The sequence below is a fragment of the Sorex araneus genome, chromosome 4 (genome assembly GCF_027595985.1).
Source record: "Sorex araneus isolate mSorAra2 chromosome 4, mSorAra2.pri, whole genome shotgun sequence".
NCBI lineage: Eukaryota > Metazoa > Chordata > Mammalia > Eulipotyphla > Soricidae > Sorex > Sorex araneus.
In genome coordinates this window covers 13,903,086-13,922,603 of record NC_073305.1, presented here as the reverse complement: position 1 = coordinate 13,922,603, position 19,518 = coordinate 13,903,086, and the positions used below count along the sequence as shown (strand labels likewise).

The window sequence follows — 19,518 nt, the reverse complement described above, 5'->3', positions numbered from 1 at the left end:
GGGCCACCCTGTGAGGCCAGGGATCAAACCCAGTCGGGGCCATGCTACACGGACGCCCCAACTGCTGCGGTACCTCTCGGGCCACAGAACAAACCATGTAAAACACAGAAAACAGACCCTGATTTCACAACGAGGGAGCCAGCGGCAGGAGCAGGGGGCCCAGCATTCCTAGGAGCCCCTCCTGCTCTCGGAAGGAGTTCAAATCCTCCCCCACAAGGAGGACGTGGACTCTGACAGGTTTACAAGCGCGTAGAGGTGTCCTGAGGACATGACGACAAGCCCGCTCCGGAGCGAGGGCCGTCAGCAGCACTTAGCAAAAGGTCAGAGGAGGCCCAACGGCTCTCCAGAGCGCAGGGCACCCCAGCGTGGGCGGCCGGAGAGAAGGGGAACACGGCGCCACTGTCTCTGTGACAGCCACGCTCTTCTCAGACGCAGGCCCTGTCCAGGGCCGATCCCCGGCGAGTCACATCCTGCTCGCACGCTCTAGTTCCGTACGACCTCTGTCATCAGAGGCGGCTTTATATGACCTGGTTTTCTCGCTCCCGAGCGCAGAACAACAAAACAAAAACACTTGCCTGTTTATTTACTTCCTACCGAGAAGATGCCCCGGCGTTTCGGTTTTGCTCTTTCGGGTCCTTAGCCAGGGGTCTCGAGGATCGGCACTGGCGGTGCGCGGACACCTCGATGCAGTGCCGGAACTGAAGCAGGGATGGGCGTGCGCAAGGCACGGGCCTGACCCCGCGACTACCTCTCCAACCCAAAGGTGACTGAAGTTTTAAAAATAACTTGGAAGAAGAAACCAAGGAAACCCGACGTGGCACCTGCTATAGAGGCATCGGCAAAGGGAGGCTCTGATCCCAGCTGGAGCACGGCTAACCGCAAAGATCTGCGAAATCGGCGTCTGCTTAGCGTTGTGGCTTCTCAGGATGCCGCGCAGTGCCTGCCGGAGAGGCCATGGGCTTCACAGACTATTAACTGTGTGTAAATTAACAATCACGGTGAGGCATCTGACTAAATGTGATCATTAAATGAGAAATTAAAAAGCTGAAACCCTCTCACTTGCAATCTACACGGATGCGTCTCTCTTCAGGTAACCAAGCCCAAGCTGCACAGCACCCGTGTTCTGAGTTCTGAGTGGGGGGAGGCCGAGTACATCAGGGATTCTAGAACCCCAGGAGCTAGAAATGAGCCTGGACCCGGAGTGTGAAAAGGCAGAGGTTCTCTCTTTAAAGAGGACCCAGCTTATTGCTCATCTCTCTCCCTCTGCTTCTACATAGTGCCACGACAGAAAAGGGACCTGCCAGCCTTGCAAGGGCCCATTTCTGAACACAGGCCACGGTGCAGAAAAGGAGGCGGGTCTGACTGCGCCATGGAAACGGAGGCTGTCACTTAACTGGCTTCCTGGGTCAAAGCCACTTTGGGCTGTGACTCATCCTGACACTGCATCCGAGCACCTGTGGAACAGAGTTCCTTTACACCGGGTTCCTAGTCAGAACATCACTGGGACACAGGCCACTGCACCAACAGGTGACAGAAAGAGGGAAACTGAGGCACATGAGGAAGTGACTGACCACCTACAGTGATAGAACAAGATTCAGGAATGAACAAGAGTTATTTAACAGTAAGCCTTGGTCACGTGGATTTGAATAACATATACTAAACAATTTCTCCATAAAGCAGACATAAAGGCTTGGTTACTTCATTCCATGTCTAATTAATTTTAGAAAAACTACTCTGAAATCAGACACGTTTCCTGGCCAGAGAAGGCAGCTCAAGAGGCTGGAGCACTGTGCACTGGAGCCCTGAGTTGAATCTCCCGCACTGCAGGGCCCCCGCACACTGCCAGGAGCAGCCTCTTAAGTACCGAGCCAAGAATAGCCTCTGGCACCGCCAGGTACAGGCCCCAAATTAAACCAAAAGAAAGACAAACCCATAGTTTCCTGGGGACTCTCTAGAACCTAAATGGGACTCAAGCCAGCATATTGTTAAGAACTACAGTGAAGTATTGATTTCCACCCAGACAATCCTTGTGTGTTAAGGATGAGAAAGAATACTCTGAAGTTAAGGAAGCAGTTTCGAGTACTGGCTGTCACATTACTGGAGAGGTCTAAGGAGTAACAGCAATACTCTCTCCTTCCCACTTCAGACAGGCTTTTTCGTATATGTGGACATAGGAGGAGGCAGGATGAGCTAATCTGGCAGTACGCAGGGGCTACTCCTGACTAAGTGCTGGGATTGGAACCCAAGATTCCCACAGGCAAAGTCTGTGCTCCAGCCCACTGAATTCTCTTCAAACTCCCTAGCAGGCTTTTAACAGATACAACCATGTTTTATAATTACCCACGGGAACCTTGAGCACTGTGATCACGAACACAACAGCAAAGCTTTTCTGATTGAACTGCATCCTAGATTGGGGCACAACAGCCCATCTTTAGATTAAACAGTGACTTCGGAAGGATGCGATCCACACTTAACCATTGTATATGTGGATTCGTATCTCACCACCTTCTTTCCATGTAGTGTTTGTTCTCCAAGCAGAGGTTGGGCACAGCCCAACAGAAACTGAGTCATGTGACCCTTCCCTTATCCCCATTTCATGCCTCAGTTTAAAGTGTGTCCCAATGTGGGACTGTACACTACAGCTACTAATTCAGTACAATTTTGTTTTATTTTACTTTTGGGGGGGGTTTGGAGACATAGCCACTGATGCTCAGCGACTACTACTGGCTTGTCACTCAGGGGTTACTCCTGGCAGTGCTCCGGGGGAACCATGTGGGATGCCAGGAATCAAACTTGGGTGGGTCTTGTGCAAGGCAAGTGCCTTACCCATTGGACTATCTCTCTGGCCCTAAGATGAGCACAGTTTTAAGACTGGAATATATTCAGTGACATTAAAGATTAGAATAAAGATTAAATGAACTTTATGTACTGGCTTGGGAAAAGACTGTTTTCTTTTTTTTTTTCTTTTTTTTTTTTTTTTTGCTTTTTGGGTCACACCCAGCGATGCTCAGGGGTTACTCCTGGCTTTGCACTCAGGAATTGCTCCTGGCAGTGCTTGGGGGACCATATGGGATGCCGGGATCGAACCCGGGTCAGCCGCGTGCAAGGCAAACGCCCTACCCGCTGTGCTATCGCTCCAGTCCCAAGACTGTTTTCTTACTTTTTTTTTTTTCTCTCTTTTAATATATGAGGAAAAAAAAAAAAAGAGGAAAAGAACCTCTTTTGTGACCTACGTTTTGGCTGTGACGTCCACATACTGTCCTGGGCGAAAGTGAGCAGCGTAGAGAGGAGTACCTGTAGGATGAGACAAAAAAGCCGTTCTAAAATTATCCCTGAAACAGCTTCATCAGAATCATGATATGCTTATATGGAAAATTTTGACATTCTACATTAGGCAAACTATTCTGAATTTTTTGTTTTTTGAAGAGGGAAGGGTACAGCCAGTGGTGCTCAGGCTTATTCCTGACTCTGCGCAGGGACCACCCCTGGATGGGCTTGGAAGGACCATATGGGGTGCTGGGGATTGAATCTGGGTATATTCCTGCCTCTGTGCTCAGGGACCTCTCCGGGAGGGGCTCGGAGGACCCTAAGGGGTGCTGGGGATCAAATCCAGGTAAGCCGCATGCAAGGCAAGGGCCACTGTGCACCCGCGCCCATTTCAGGATCTACTTTCAGGCTATCGCTAGCTAGATTTTCCTGTGAGAAATCTAGCTACTCTTCAGTTAGTAGAATACAAGCCTCCTGTGAACTTCATATCTTAAAAGTTGGCGTATTTATCTAGATGTGAAACTCTTTTCACATGAACAACAAAAGTGTTCCCTCCCTCTCTTAATGGAAACAAAGAGTTCTCTACAGTTCTACTCTTAAAAAGAAAAGGGCTCGTTTGTCCCTGGTGATTAAATTGGACGTGGTTTTATATTTAAAAATAAATGTTTGGGACTTTGTATTCTGGATCCAGCTTTATCAAAAGGGCTGGCATTAAGGAAATCACATATTTGGGTATTTTTACCTCCCTCCTCTCCCTGACCTCAGATTACCTGGCTTAATTACAGCATTATCTGTGACACGAAAGATTTTCACTTTCTGCTTTGGTGGCAATCCAAGTTCTCGGTAAAATTCCAATATAGCTGGAGATTTCTAGAGGAAAAACAGCACACACAAACAATACATTAAATACTAACGGTGGAGTCTAGTGCATAGAGATCGGAAATCAAGTTCTTAACACCCCAGGAAACAAAGAACGCCTCGGTCCCTTTACAAAGAGCACCCTCACTCCCCTCTCCTAAGTAATCCCTTGCACTTAAGATCCAGCTATGTGACATGTGGCCTTGTATACAACTAGGAGGAAAGGCCTTTGTTTGGTAGCAGAGGGAATAAGAGTTGTCCTCATTCAATTTCAATTGCAGAGTGGAGTCTGCAGGTATCAAGGACCTCTTTGTTTGGAATGAGAGTTGTACTCATTCAAATTCTGAGTGGAGTTCTGCAGGCATCAAGAGCCTCCACCCTGGGAAAGGCAACTGTTTACAATGCTCTCACTTTTAAGCAGCACCAAGAAAACACAGGAAGTGATGTTTAAATATGTGACGACACACGGCAAAGCGAGTCCCTGATGCATTCTGGCCAAACTACCCTGTCCAGGTCTAGCCTCCTCTCCCTCTTCAAGGCGACCATGCCCATCCCTTTCGTAAACTCTCCAGCACTGGTCCCTCCTGCTCCCCACTCGCATGCATCACGCTGCTTCTTATGTCACTAACATACAGGAGAAGTAAGAACACTTCCTGGCTGGGAGACAACGCAACGGGCTGAGCACATGCTTTGTTTGCGGGAGGCGCTGTCTCGCTCCCTGGCACCGCACGGACCTCCAGCAGAGCTGGAGCAAGCTCGCGCACTGCCCGGCCAGGTGTCGATCAAATAAACATAAAATAAAATAGTTTTTAAAAAGAGCACGTCCTCATCACCAAATCAAGCATACTGCCTGCACTAGCACTTGGCTGCCGTCAGCTTCCCACTGCCCTGCAGGCCCCAGAGAGGCACACACACGGGCAGCTTCAGGAAAGGCCAGTGCCGGGGGCAGAGAGAGCATCGTGGGTCAGGCACTTGTCCGGGGCTGATCACCGCTGACGGACCCCCCTGAACAACGCCAGGAGCAATCCCTGAGCTCGGAGCCGGGAGTAAGCTGTGAGCAGTCAGGCGCGGCCCAGGAGACAAACCAAAAGAAGACGGGTGATAGAGCATGCCCGACTAAGGCCCTGCTGCCAGTGGGCTAAGGGCTCCAGTGGGCCAAGGGGGCACCCAGGAGTGAGTGTTTCTTTATGTCCTCTTTAGGATTCTGAGGTGAAACAGGCTGGGGATCATCACAACGGAGCAGTCCACACTCCAGTCCAAGTCAACTCTTTCAAGTCAAACTTTCTCTGCTCCCCCACCCCCCCACCCCCCCATGGTCTCCTTTTGGCTTTCCTGTTCTCCTCAGAGCAAAATCCCTGGAAAGGCTTGCTGACGTGACCTTCCGCTCCCGCCCTCTCAGACTCACTCTCATCAGGGGTGACCGGCTCTGTAGCTCCTAGGCTGAGCTGAATGGCGACTAGGTGTGGGGGTCACCCACTAGCTCCAAAGGCTTGGATGGATAACCGTTGTACTGCCTCTGACAGGTAACCCCCCCTTTTTTTTTTGCTTTTGGGGTCACTCCCGGTGATGCTCAAGGGTTACTCCTGGCTCTGCACTCAGGAATTACTCCTGGCGGTGCTCGGGGGACCATATGGGATGCTGGGAATCGAACCTGGGTCGGCTGCGTGCAAGGCAAACGCCCTACCCGCTGTGCTATCGCTGCAGCCCCCAGACAGGAAACCCTTATCTCCTCAAGACTTCCACTTGCTTTCCAGTCACCACCCTCTGTTCTCTCATGGGCTAAAGACCCCACGGGTCTCCTTTCTATCCTAAACTACAAATTCTGTGTCCCAACTCTCAGCTCAGTACCTTACTCTGACATCACCCAGCAACTCCAGTTCAACCTGTCTACAGTGAAACGCCAAGCTCCCCAGTTCCCACGTCTGCTCTCCTCTGATTTTCCAAATCTCAAGCAATGGCAGCTCCACATTTCTGTTGTTTGTAGTAGAAAACAAATTAAAAAAAAAAAAAAAAGGTCTGATCACTCTTGACTCTTCCCCCTCATATCCCAGGTCCCACTCCAACAATGCTTATTATGGACCCTGTTTGAAAATAAATACACGCCACATCAACCACTCTCTTCCCTACCCCCAAACACCATCTCTACTTGGATGACCTCAGCAGACTACTAACTGGGCTCCAAGCTTCCCGCTCCTGATGGGTGGGTAGAATTTACAGGCTGCCAAGATCCTTCTAACTCAAGCTACGTCAAATCTCCACAACAGCTTCCAAATCATGCAGAATCAAGCCTGAAGTTCATATCACAGTCTATAAGGTTTTATCCATCCTGACTAACTCCTACCGGCCTTCCAGTGTAACCTGTCTCACGCACAACACATTCCTCACTGGCCCAACAGCACATCCAAACCAGTCAAAGGCCTTGGCAAATACTGACCTCCTGCCTGGAATACTTTTCTGCCAGATGTTGGGGTCCCTGCCCAAGCCATCCTGAGACCTTGCCTGTATCTCAACTACTGTTTGCAGTGCCTTGAAGTTTCGTTAGAACTGTAATTCGTTAGAACTGAATTACATGTCTATTTGCTGGGTTGTTAAGATTTGGATCTGGATAGCAGGGGGTGGGTTTTTGTTGCTGTTGTTGGTGTTAGTTTTTGAGTCACACCCAGCTGTACTCAGAGACTCCTCAAAATATTATACATAGAGCTTTCGCCTGACCCTGTGATTCCACTTCTGGGCATATGCCCCAAGAACACAAAAATACTCTGTGAAAAGACCAATGTACACCTAAGCCCATGAAAGCATTATTTATAATAGCCAGGATCTGGACAACCCAGAACACACAGCAGCAGATGCATGGATAAAAAAATTGCGGTACACCTATACAACAGAGTACTACTCAGCTATGAAAAAAGATGAAATTTCGTCTTTCATATCATTCACACCAACATGAAAGGAATCTGAGGGCACAGTGGGTCAGAAAGTGCAAAAGAGAAATACTGAATGATCTGACTCATGGAATATAAAGAAACAAATTAAAGGGATTAGATAATCCCCAGTGGCAACAAATCCTGAGACATGATTATGCGGAACTAGGACATGAGGGTTGGGATGGGGGTAGACTGAAACAACGGTGGAGTGGGCTGGACACAAGGTGAAACGGGTGGTGTAGCAACTCTGCAAGCATCCAACATTGGCTTTAGTACTGTTATAAACTGACACTGCAATAAAAAATATTGTGAACATAAATTAAAAAATAAGTCTATTGGCTACTCTGAGTTCACCTCCTTGAGCAGTATAACATCAAAATCAGACTTGCCTTTGTCTGAAATAGCATTTGCAAATGACAGAGATAATGAGCATTTGTCAATGCCAGAACTTAGATCTCCCACTATTAAGTTATATTCCTTGGCATCAAGTATCTTATCTTATATTTTACCATATGGAGAATAATTTTACAAACATTTATAAGAAATCTAGAATTTATCTAAACAAACAAACAAAAAGATTTGATCCGAGTAACTTCGACTAAGACAAATAAAAGAACAAATACCTGTTAATTATCTCCCAGTTTCACTAATACCTAAGACAATTTTTTTTCCTTTCTGTAACAGAAATAGTCCCCAGCACTGCCTGGTGTGGCCCTGGAGGCCCCTGGTCCCCTGGTTCAAAAGGGTCCTGCAGCTCCACATCCTCAAACCCTAGCACTGACCTGCCTACCCCAGCAGGCTGAGTATTGAGTGGTCTGGGCCCCTGAGCACTGTTTGGGAGAATCTACCCACCCCAATACATTAATGAACAAATAGTATAGAACTAATTACACATCACACACAAGAAAACCCACATGCTCAATGAAGAAAGGACGCAAAAGGAAGTTAATATAGAGACAAAATACTAAATACTTCCTTAAGAATAGAATGGGCACTGGCGGAGGGATGGGTACTCGATCATTGTATAACTGAAACGCAAGCACAAAAGTTTGTTAAGTCTATAACTGTACCTCATGGTGATTCACTAATAAAAAATTTTTTTTAAAAAAAGAATTTTTAACTTCATTTTCAGCAGCCTATTCTGAACAGTGGCAGCATAACAGAGGCCACTTTTCAACTTCCCTACGATTCTAAAAGGCAATTTAGAAGATTGACAGCAAGGTCACACTTGGATAATACCATCTAAGAGGCTGGTCTCCCCCCACCGCCCCTTCAAAGTTGTCTGCAATTATCCTTTCCACAATGGAAATGCTTCTCTGCTCCTAAGATGAACTGATTTAATCAACTTTTAAGGCACTTGGCTTCCCTTTTCAAAACCATTATGTACTACAATCAGTTTTTATTTATAATAAAGCACAAAAATAGCAACTGCCTGCCAAGTGGTCTAATTCTTGGAGACACAAATTCTTTCCAAATTATAGTAAAATAACAATTCTAGCCCCATCATGAATAATCTTGATTCAATCAATTTATTTTAGAAACCCTAATTTGATATTATAGCCAAATTAATAGGTTTTGGCTTTATTGGTTTTTAAACCCTGGATAATTAACTACCTGCAGTTTCCCGGTGAGTCACAACATGCGAAAGGAAGTTCATATAGAGAGAAAATACTTTCCTTGAGAATTCTAAAACTTCATGTTCATAGCCCATTTTGAACAAAAGTCTAAGAGAAAGTTTTTTCTTCTTATTATAATAAATATCTCCTTAGGAAATTTACATCTGGAGGAATAAAGGTCTTTGTAACACTTGATATACTAGAAAGGCAAACCAATTTTAATTTAAAAAATTGTGAGATTTTAGCAGCCTCTCCTTACTCGTCTTTCCCAACGATTGGAGGCTCTTTCAGGGTCGGGGGAATGAGACCTATTGTTACTGTTTTTGGCATACTGAATACGCCACAGGTAGCTTGCCAGGCTCTGCCCGTGAGGGTGGGATACTCTCGGTAGCTTGCCGGGCTCTCCAAGAGGGCTGGAGGATTCAAACCTGGGTCAGCCACGTGCTAAGCAAATACCCTCTATGACTGTTGATTTGTTGCCTACTGTCTGAACTCCATCATATCTGGTGTGATAATTATGGAAAATGGGTAGGAAGTGTCCGGAAAGCGGCCTGGAACATGGCGGCAGTTGGGTTGGCTCCCGGGGCTGGGTCCTTTTGGGCGAGGAAGGTTCTCACAGCCCCCCTCTGGGACCCCCAGAGTGCAAACAGCCTGGCGCGGAGTCCCAAGAATGGAAGTATGACCATATAAATAAAATTTTAACTGGCTGACATCTTCACCACTAAGTGAAACAAGATAAACTGAAGTGCTCAGTACATTTTGGTGGGAACCTGTTCTCTCTTAAGAACCAACATGAGGCTTTTAGCACCAGAGAACCGGAACATGCTGGCGCTGCCATCTGGGTTAACTAATCCACATTCAAGTGTAATCACAGGCGGGACCTGTGGGTTACCAAGTTTTATGACTAAGAAAAGCTTCCAAAAAGTTGGCATGAAGAGAGCTAAGGGCAAAAGTCAGTACCAGAACTCAGCTCTTCTGGACAGATGTTTACTTGCTTCTCCAACCATAACTTGGGGAAACAAGATTCACATTCTGTAGGAGAAGAATAGATTATTCCAGGGGCTGGAGCGATAGTACAGCGGGTAGGGCGTTTGCCTTGCACGCGGTCAACCCTGGTTCGATTCCCAGCATCTCATATGGTCCCCTGAGCACCACCAGGGGTAATTCCTGAGTGCAGAGCCAGGAGTAACCTCTGTGCATCGCTGGGTGTGACCCAAAAAGCAAAAAAAAAAAAAAAAAAAAAAAAGATTATTTCATGCTGATGCTTGGTTTACAAATATCAAGGCAGTAAAAATCATGAATTTACAATATAGGTAATGAAAAATCAAGATAATGGTGCTCATCACAACAAAAACACTGACATACAATTAATTAGGAAACAGTGGGGCCCGTCAAACCCAAGAATCGTTCACGTGGGGTCTGGCGCATATCTACATATTTTAAAAATTCATGCATTTCATACTTTAAAAGCGATCCCATAAATAATTCATTGTGCTTTTAATTACTGTGAAATTACCTGAACTCTGAATTTATTAGTCAATAAACCGTCAATTAGTAACGACAGGATGGATATTACTAGAGATTCAATATAAAGCAAATAGACAGTTATAACTATCCGTCAATGTAATTATCACAACAACCCTACTACCACCCTCTAATACTAGTTATTATCATAATAAAATAACTACCCCAATGCCTTCTAGGTGAGGCCCTGCAGGGGTTCTTCTATTCAATAATACGGTTTGACGGTTCACCATAGGCAATTCACGTGTTCCAGCATTTATAGGTCAATTCTCTCTGGATTTCTGTGACCCCTTCATCGATACCTTTCCTCCCAAGCTCTCGGTCTTGTCCCCTTGCCAGGCTCCAGCCTGTGCATGGGCTCAGCTGCTTAGTTTACCAGCCACCCCGGGTCCAGGCCCTGTCACACACACTAGCCCCCACCCCCCAGTGTGTGACAAATGTGCAACTGCTCTAGTGGAAAGGAATTGTTTTTTAATCAACTCTTCCCTAATGTTTAAAGAGCCTAAAGAGCCTTCATTCTATATCTGAATATTTCTCATCAGGATATAATTAACCCAGAAATCAATTTAACCACCTTACTGCCTTGGTTCAAGAATTTAGAAAGCTCTTAAACGTCTACAGGATGAAGGCTAAATGCCCTTGAGTATTGCACACTACACCTTCTTACCACCTGCCCTCGGGTCGACTGCTGCACACAAAAATGCAGGTTCCCCCACCCCCACCCCCATGTCTTTCCTGGTGCAAACTCCCAGCCACTGTTTCTAATTCTGCAGAGATCACGCCATCTCACAAGTCTTCAACACCCATCCCCTTTCCTGATCGCCTTCCGGAGGACACTCCTAGGATTTAGTACCCCTCATCTGGCTTAGTCAACTCTCACTCTGCTTTGGGATGGTGGTTTTACCTCTCTGCCTCCCCTCCCCCCCACCAGCTTAGAAGAGAGAGGTGGGTATCAGGAGACAGCAACATATGCTTGAAGACCCACACAGTCCAGCTGCCTCTTGGGTTGCTGCCGTCAAGGGCTGGGAAGAAAAGTCCCTGACGTCCTTAGTCTCAGAGGCTGAAAGGTTATACCAAAACAACTGTTCAAACCCGAATGCGTCAGTACCTGGCATGTGGTAAGCCCTTATAAAAGTTTACGACAAGGAAAGAGGCATATAATAACACCTGCTAATTCCTGCAGTTGCCTCAAATGAATTATAGACTAATTTCCATCCATGTTCATTTCACAAACAACTTAGAGTGGAGTGTTTACCTTTTTTTTTTTCCCTCCTAAGTGAAGCAAGGCAGTTTTTAATGAACAAAACTTGCTTACAAAGATGTGAGAGATACTAAGGACATCGGTGGTGGGAAATGGGGAAATATACACTGGTGAGGAAGGATGGGTGCTGGAGCATTGTGTGACTGAAACCAGGTCACCCAATCACGAACAGCTTTGTATCTGTTTATCTCATGGTAGGAGGGAGAGAAGGGAGGAAGGGAAGGGGGGGAAGGGAAGGGAAGGAGGGAGGGAGGGAGGGAGGGAGGGAGGGAGGGAGGGAGGAAGGAAGGAAGGAAGGAAGGAAGGAAGGAAGGAAGGAAGGAAGGAAGGAAGGAAGGAAGGAAGGAAGGAAGGAAGGAAGGAAGGAAGGAAGGAAGGAAGGAAGAGGATCCCCAGGGAGGGAGGGAGGGAGGGAGGGAGGGAGGGAGGGAGGGGAGAACGAGGGGAAATATGTGTTTAAGAGAGAACCTGAGCTTCTGCAGAGTCAAAATAAGCAAACAAAGAAACATGAACACAAGCAAGTGAGATGTGTTCAAGGGAGAACACAGGCTTGAACAGCTGAAAACACATTTGTCTCGGAGAAAATATGTTCCAGCAAACCTACAGATGTTTAGTTACCCACGAGCAAAGCTCATCACCACTTCCAGAAAGGTATTCGCTGCTTTTAGTCATACACAGTGTATACTAATTGTACAAATTTTTCCAATTTAAACTACAAACTCAGCATTCTATTAATATTCTACTTGGGGGGAAAAAAAACCTGCTTTATTTAAAAAACCCTGATATGGCTTCACAAACAGCTCTTGCCCAAGTGCTAAAAGCTCCTTCTGGCAGATACAAAATGCATCTTCAAATGCTGCTGATGCCAAGCGTTGAGAGACTTCAGAAAAAAGATTCACAATTTACCTTATGGGCGAGTACAACTCTGCCAAGTTAGGGAACATCCTCACAACATTAATCTGATCGGAAACTAATGAAATATCCCATCCTCGCAGTGAAAACACGTGCTTACGTAAAAACGCGAAACAGTTTTTCCTCCTACGGTCAAGGTTGCCATTTTTCCATCACAATTTTCCTTTGGAGTATACTTGAGGACGTGACAGTCTTGCACCTGGCGGGGGGAAAACAATAAAATATAAGTATGCGTCAAGATACATCCTTCTGGTGTTTTTTTCTGTTGTTTATTCGAGGGCCACACCAGCGATTGGGGTGGGTTGACTCCTGGCTCTGTGCTTAGGGATCAGTTCTGGTGGACCGAGGGATCATATGGGTTCCCGGGGATCAAACTCAGGTTAGCTGCGTGCAAGGCAAGCATGGCACACCTGTTGTTCTACTGCTCCATCGGTGGCAAGATACATCTTAACTTTACAAACCAGTCACACAGAGGTTCTAATTAGGAATTCCCTCGAGCCAACGTCTCATCTCTCCTAGAAGTCCACACACAACCTTAAAATGCAGCAATGACCTTTTAAAGACCTGTCTAGAACATACCGATAACATACACAGAATGTGGCCCAAACGATGCAACGCAATGAGTACTAACAAGGAAACTACGCATAGACTCAAGACTCACTATCCTTGTCGAGAGCCAGCCCGGGTGTCACTTGCTGGTCACCCGAGGCCCCTGGAGCAGCTGTTCTCCAAGAGCAGTCCGGAGACAGGATCGTTGGCATCACCTGGGAACTCGGTGAAAACGCCAACTCTCACATTCCCACCGAAACCCAGCCCATCAGAATCTGTTCTATAGCACTGTCCCCGCCCCCTCACCGCCCCATGATTCTGAGGCTTAGAAAACTTCTTCCTAAAGGAGCACTGTCCTAGAGAACCACTACTAATGACACTTTTTTTTCTTTCTAATCACCACCTTTCAAAGTATTACTAGTGGGGCTGGAGTGATAGTACAGCACGTAGGGCGTTTCCCTTGCTTGTGGCCGACCTGTGTTCAATCCCCAACATCCCATATGGTCCCCCAAGCACTGCCAGGAGTAATTCCTGAGCACAGAGCCAGGAGTAACCCCTGAGCATCGCTGGGTACAACTCAAAAAGCAAAATAAATAAATAAATGTTTGCTTGTAGGTAGCACTGTCATGCCGTTGTTCATCGATTTGCTCGAGCGGGCACCAGTAATGTCTCCATTGTGAGACTTGTTGTTACTGTGTTTGGCATATCGAACACACCACAGGTAGCTTGCCAGGCTCAGCCATGCGGGTGGGATACTCTGGGTAGCTTGCCGGGCTCCCTGAGAGGGACGGAGGAATCAAACCCGGATCGGCCTTGTGCAAGGCAAACGCCCTACCTGCTGTGCTATTGCTCCAAGAGAAAAAAGAAGAGAAGAGAAGAGAAGAGAAGAGAAGAGAAGAGAAGAGAAGAGAAGAGAAGAGAAGAGAAGAGAAGAGAAGAGAAGAGAAGAGAAGAGAAGAGAAGAGAAGAGAAGAGAAGAGAAGAGAAGAGAAGAGAAAGTATCACTAATAACGCAGCTTAGTGTTGCCTGCTTTAAGTTTCTATACGTGGAATCCAATTGTTCAGACTCGTTCCTGTCTCCCTTCACTCAACATTCCAGGGTGCCTCCACACTGCTCAGTGCCGTTCAATTCTGTTTATTTCTGCTGCGGTCCGGCGACCTGTTAGGCGGGGAGACTATGGTACTGTCCCACCACGGATGGGCACTTGGGCTCGTCCTGATGTGGGAGAGCGAGAGCAATGCTGTCACACGCACGGTGGCACGGGGGTCCAGCTGGGAAACAGTTCCAACGACACCAAGGAGCTTAAGAGCAAGACAGATGCTCCCCAACAAAGGACCACGAGGCCCTCCGGGATCTTCCAAGGGAGTCACAGGTGAAAATCACCGGAAGGCGGGGAGGCACGACACCAGGGGAGCAGGGGCAGGCTAGGAAGGAAACGGGTCAGGAGGAGGCCACAGCCAAGGGAAGGTGTCGAAACACCAAGCTGGACTACCCAGCCCACCTGTCTCAACTGCTCAGTGTACAGTGTGAAACTTTCCTGAGTGGTGGCACTAATTCAGAGTCTCACCAGCCATTCCCGAGAGCTCCCAGGAGTCCTTGGAGTTTTCGAAACTGTACATCTATTTCTGCTCATTCGGATCTGATCGATACTAAACACTTGAAGGCCCAGGCCTGCTGAGCCCATCGGAACTGGCACTTAAGAACACCAGCGCTATCAATGTGCTCTGCACTGCTTGTCTGAGATAGGCCCCAGGGAAAAAACAGAAAGGGCGAGGCCGGGGGACTGATGGCCTTGTAAGTCTGTCAATGATTTTCCTAGAATAATGATGATGATGATGATAAAGACAACAACCATGTTTATTGGCTGTGTCGCGCTGTTTTAGGTTTTACGTGCTTGACGTAGATCCTCTCCTTCAACTTTCACAATAACCACGAGGCGTGTCCTTGTTATTCCTTTTATAGAACAGAACCCCCTTCCTATATAGAGGAGGCACCGACTCCCCACACTCCACACGTAGGAAGTGGTAGAACTGGGACAGGAAGTCAGGTGTCTTGGTTCCAGGGCTCACTTTTTTTTTTTTTTTAAAGTAAAAGACATTTTTTTATTTGGAGGGTTTTGATGGGGAGGAGGGAGAGAAAGTGTGTGAGCGTAGAGAGTAAGGTGTCCATGAGGGAGTGTGGGTTTCTCCACGGGCGGAGAGAGTCTCTACACACATCCCAGCATTAGACATGAAAGCATGAAAGTCCATATCTCAAGAGAGGAGATGTGGGCGACACATGTGCTCAGGCCCCACATGTGCTTAGCCACGTGGGCACAAGCAGCACATGGGCTCGGGCAGCATATGGGCCAAGGCTCACTTTTTTTTTTTTTTTTTTGCTTTTTGGGTTACACTCAGCGATGCACAAGGGTTACTCCTGGCTCTGCACTCAGGAATTACTCCTGGTGGTGCTTGGGAGACCAGATGGGATGCTGGGAATTGAACCTGGGTCAGCCCCATGCAAGGCAAATGCCCTACCCGCTGTGCTATTGCTCCAGCCCCAGGGCTCACATTTTTGATCACTTGAGTGTACTTTATTTCACAATGAACATACTTCCGCGGACAAGAGAGCTAAGTTCAGAGTTAGTAGAGACATCAAAATTATAATTTGGAGTTGAAAGAACTTCGTAAATGAAAAATGAGATGGGACTGAGATATCTCCCAATTGTGATTTGGTGGGTATTTGAGAAGTGAGGTTACAATTATTTTGAAGCCTTCTCAGGGGGCTTGGGGGAGTTGAGGGTCATACCTGGAGGCGCTTAAGGGCTATACCTGGCTCCGTGCTCAGGAGTGACCCCTGGCGGTGCTCAGGAAACCATATATTGTGCTGGGTCAGCTGCATGCAAGGCAAGGAGGTAATATCTGCATAACCTTCCGTACTCTCTCTCAGGCCCTTCTTTCGTATAATCTTTGCTCTGGTCATCCCACTGCCAGAATTATGAAAGTCACTACTCAGGTTAGAGTGCAAGCATTCACTGAAACCACATGAACAAAACCTTTTGAGTAGTACTTATGCTCGATGATACGCTACTCTTATTTGCTTTATGGACCACCACCATAAGTGGTGCCAGGAACTCAACCAGTGTTGTGGCCAAAGTCACCAGATGCAAGGCAAGTCCCCAACCTCCTATATATATCACCTTTCCTGCCCCTGACACTACCCTCCTATCCGTCATACAGCTGCACATCTCAGGACATAAACATTGTCCGTGTAGACTGCACAGGGCTAAGCGTGCACACGACTCATCAGCCCTTCTGTTTCTTCCTCACCTGGAGCAACGTGACCACATGCTTCTGGCCATCTTTGGTCCACAGCGGCATCATGCCCAGCTTCAGAGCAATGAGTCCTACTCTGGAGGAACCTGGCAACGAAAAACAAATCATTGTTCGCACAAGCTTTTTCTGCATTAACCAGCATGGAAAAGTACTTCTGGAATTGTGCTTTTCATATAAGGAGCAGGCAGACAAGGAACACGGAACATATTTATAATGCGAAACATTATATTTAATTATAAATATAAAGATGTGCGTATCTTCAACTATTCCTGGCCGAACATAGATATCGGTACTCCAAGTCCTGGGCAAATTAAGCAGGAGGTATCAGAGAACTCTGTAAAGGAAACAGGTTTATTTTGGTTTTAAACTAACAGCACAAACAGAGGGTCTGGTTACTCCAACAGTGTGCTTTGCTTTCCTAATGGCAATTCCTACCCCGCATCATTGAATAGAGATCATCTGTCACTCAACTCCTAAGAAGTTAGCTGGGGGTCTAGTCAGGATGCAAATGGTTAGTTGCTAAAACACACCCCCGCCCCTCATGACACTGAGATTTGCTGCATGAATCAATACAGCGGGTGCAGTGAGACCTTTTGTCCAAGGTCTGATTCCAGTCTCCATAAGCCCCAGCCAGGAACCAAACACTTAACAGGAAGACCTGATTCTTCTTGATCTGACTCAGGGGGCTCAGCACTCTTGACAAAGATCTGAAATGAGGCCCTCCTTGGCAACCCTGCAGTGTGAGACCAAACCAACCGGAAATACACTGTGGCACAAAAGAGCTAAGACCAGACTCTTCCTCCTTCTCTAACAATTGATTATTGATTTCATGTTTTTTTTTTTTTTAACATAAAGTAAAGAAAAATGCACGGAGAACAAACCCTTCACTCACAAACAGCTTCCTGAGGAAGTCTTCAGCTAGTAGGCGTTAACAGTAGACCAGGGCCCTGAAACTAGCCCTTGCACACCAAACTACGAGCAGACAGACATTCCAGACATGAACAATAGGACCGGGGAGAGAGTATGGGTGGGAAGGTGCATGCCTTGCATGTGGCCAGGCTCGGTTTGATTCCTGATATCACATGGTCCCCCAAGTGTCACCGAGTGCAGTTCTGGAGCTGCCCCCTCCCCCCCACCAGCTGTGGACCCAGAGGACCCTGAGCACAACTGGGGTAATACCGAGCAGCCCCGGGTCCAGGCAGCACTGCATCCTTGGGCCCCAACGCTGAACTGCCAGTCCAGCTGGCTGAGAATCATAGGAAGTGCCAGCCACCCCCTGCGCCAATACGAAAATGAAATTCAAAAGACGTTAAAGTACTTAAGGAGTCATGCAGATTTCGAATACGCCAGACACAGTCATTAGAAACTGTGAGTCCATCAAGTACAAAATAACCACCTGGTTCCCAAGGGTGTATAGGCCAGGGCTCATCCTTCAGCGGACACAGTTTACTTGCTAACTGGGCCTTATTTTCATCAGAGACCAGCTGCTTCAAAAATGTGACGTTTTCTTCAGAGAGATGCTCATCCCACCACGTGGCACTCTTGCCGTGTAAACTTCTAACCAAAAGGCAGACATTTGTTCTGTTAAAAAAAAAAAAAAAGAAAATTAGAAAATAAGCCATAATTTAAAAATCTCCCAAGTTGGTCTAGGAAAGAGAGGGCACATGGGTCAGGAAGTATGTCCAGGTCTTAGAGAGGAATTGGACTCTGTGCAGGGATGTTTCTGATCATCTTTATAATAACAAAGGACTCTCATTTTATCGGTTAAGGGATATGCTGGAGGCAAAGTGCCTTATCTTCTCCAGGATATCAATTTTATTTTATATTGGGGAGGCTGGAGGTGTAGGGGGGATAGGCCACACCCGATGGTACTCTGAGCTTACTCCTGGCTCAGTGCTCAGAGTTTACTTCTGGCAGGTAGGGCCAGGGATCAAACTGGAGTCTGGGTGCAAGGTAAGTGTGTTAAGGCCTGTTTCTATCTCTCCACCCTCATAAACACACTTTAAACAAAGCAGCAGCACCTCCTGCCAAGGGGGTCATTGGCGCAGTCTAAAGGGCCCAACAGTTTCTATGTAGTGGAAGGGACAGAAAACGTGGTATTGATCGTTCTCCAAACACTTCACCTTTTATCTGTAACCAATCAGCTGCAGAGCCCGGGCTTGGAGCCGTGAAGAAGCTGGGCATGCAAAACCACAGGCTTACCTACAGGACTTGAGACCAAGCGCCCTAAGAGAGGCTTGCAAAAGGGGTCAGGAAATCGAGGTGTCAGCCCTGCAATCAAGACTGTCACCCTCTCGACTTCGCATTACAGTCGAGTGACCTTGGGCAAGTCATTTCTCCTTTTGAAAAGCTCGGCTGAAAAGATAAAGTTTTGTTTTTTTAAAAAAAAGTAGGGGGAAGAGGGCGCCCACCATAAGCCCCCGAGGCTAAAGCGCCAGATCTAGACCTATTACAGGAGATCTACTGCAGAGGAAACTCCTCCCCACTAGCCAGTAGTTTATTTGCTACCCGGGACGCTCGCTGTCAGTCGCTGACCCGTGTGCAAGGAAAAGGGAAAAAAAAAAAAAAGCCAAAATAAATGACCCCCAAGGGCACACATCCTGGGAGCAAGACTCCTGCTTGTGTGCTCCCGGCGGTGCACGGAGTCCCTCCTGCCTCCACCCTCCCTCCGCCGAGGCCGCAGTTCTTCCGCCAGCCCCGCGGGCCGCACGCGGCGGCCTGCACCCACCTGTTCCCCGGGGCCCGGGCGGCGTCCAGGGGGCCGCGGCCCAGCACCCGGGCGCCCGCCTGGGCCAGCAGCCGCCAGCCGGGCATGGAGTGGCCGGGGAGCGCGCAGGGCGATGCAGGCCCCTCGCCGCCGCCGCCCGTCCCGCCGCAGCCTCCCAGGCGCCGTCCCGCCGTCACTCTCCGGGGCCGGGATGAATGCAATTAAAAAAAAAAAAAATTCAAAAAAAAAAAAGGAAAAAAAAGAGCCTTGGGAGCCACTTCCGGTCCTGTCCCAATGCGCTCCGGGTCCTGCCGCCAGGCCTCCGGAACTAGAGTTCCGCCTTCTGAATAGTCCCACTTAGGACCGCCCCTGGGGCCAGGCGGGCAGAGACCGACTCGTCTCTAGGGGGAGTGGGGGCGCGGGTTTGGGGGTAAGGGGTGCGGGAGGGTGATGGTCAGAGGTTTAAATTTTAGGATCAGGAGAAAATGGCCATAGACTTTCTAAGGCAGCGAAATCTTAGACAATCCCCGTAGTGGGGGCGGGGCTGGGATGGGGGCGGGGACTGCTTACTATACTAAGCAGTTT

General features: G+C 47.6%; 1 protein-coding gene across 1 annotated transcript in view; it reads right to left on the bottom strand.

Moving 5' to 3' along the window:
- Window positions 1-19,169, bottom strand: part of MRPL3 (mitochondrial ribosomal protein L3) — a 37,118-nt gene extending 17,949 nt beyond the window's left edge. The window contains exons 1-6 of the mRNA XM_004603802.2: window positions 18,955-19,169; window positions 17,623-17,807; window positions 16,221-16,312; window positions 12,463-12,561; window positions 4,038-4,137; window positions 3,234-3,294 (exon numbers count right to left, since the gene is read on the bottom strand). Coding sequence (XP_004603859.1) covers window positions 3,234-3,294; window positions 4,038-4,137; window positions 12,463-12,561; window positions 16,221-16,312; window positions 17,623-17,807; window positions 18,955-19,040 — 623 coding nt within the window. The 5' untranslated portion in view covers window positions 19,041-19,169. The remainder of the gene's footprint in view (window positions 1-3,233; window positions 3,295-4,037; window positions 4,138-12,462; window positions 12,562-16,220; window positions 16,313-17,622; window positions 17,808-18,954) is intronic.
- Between the last annotated feature and the right edge of the window lie 349 nt (window positions 19,170-19,518).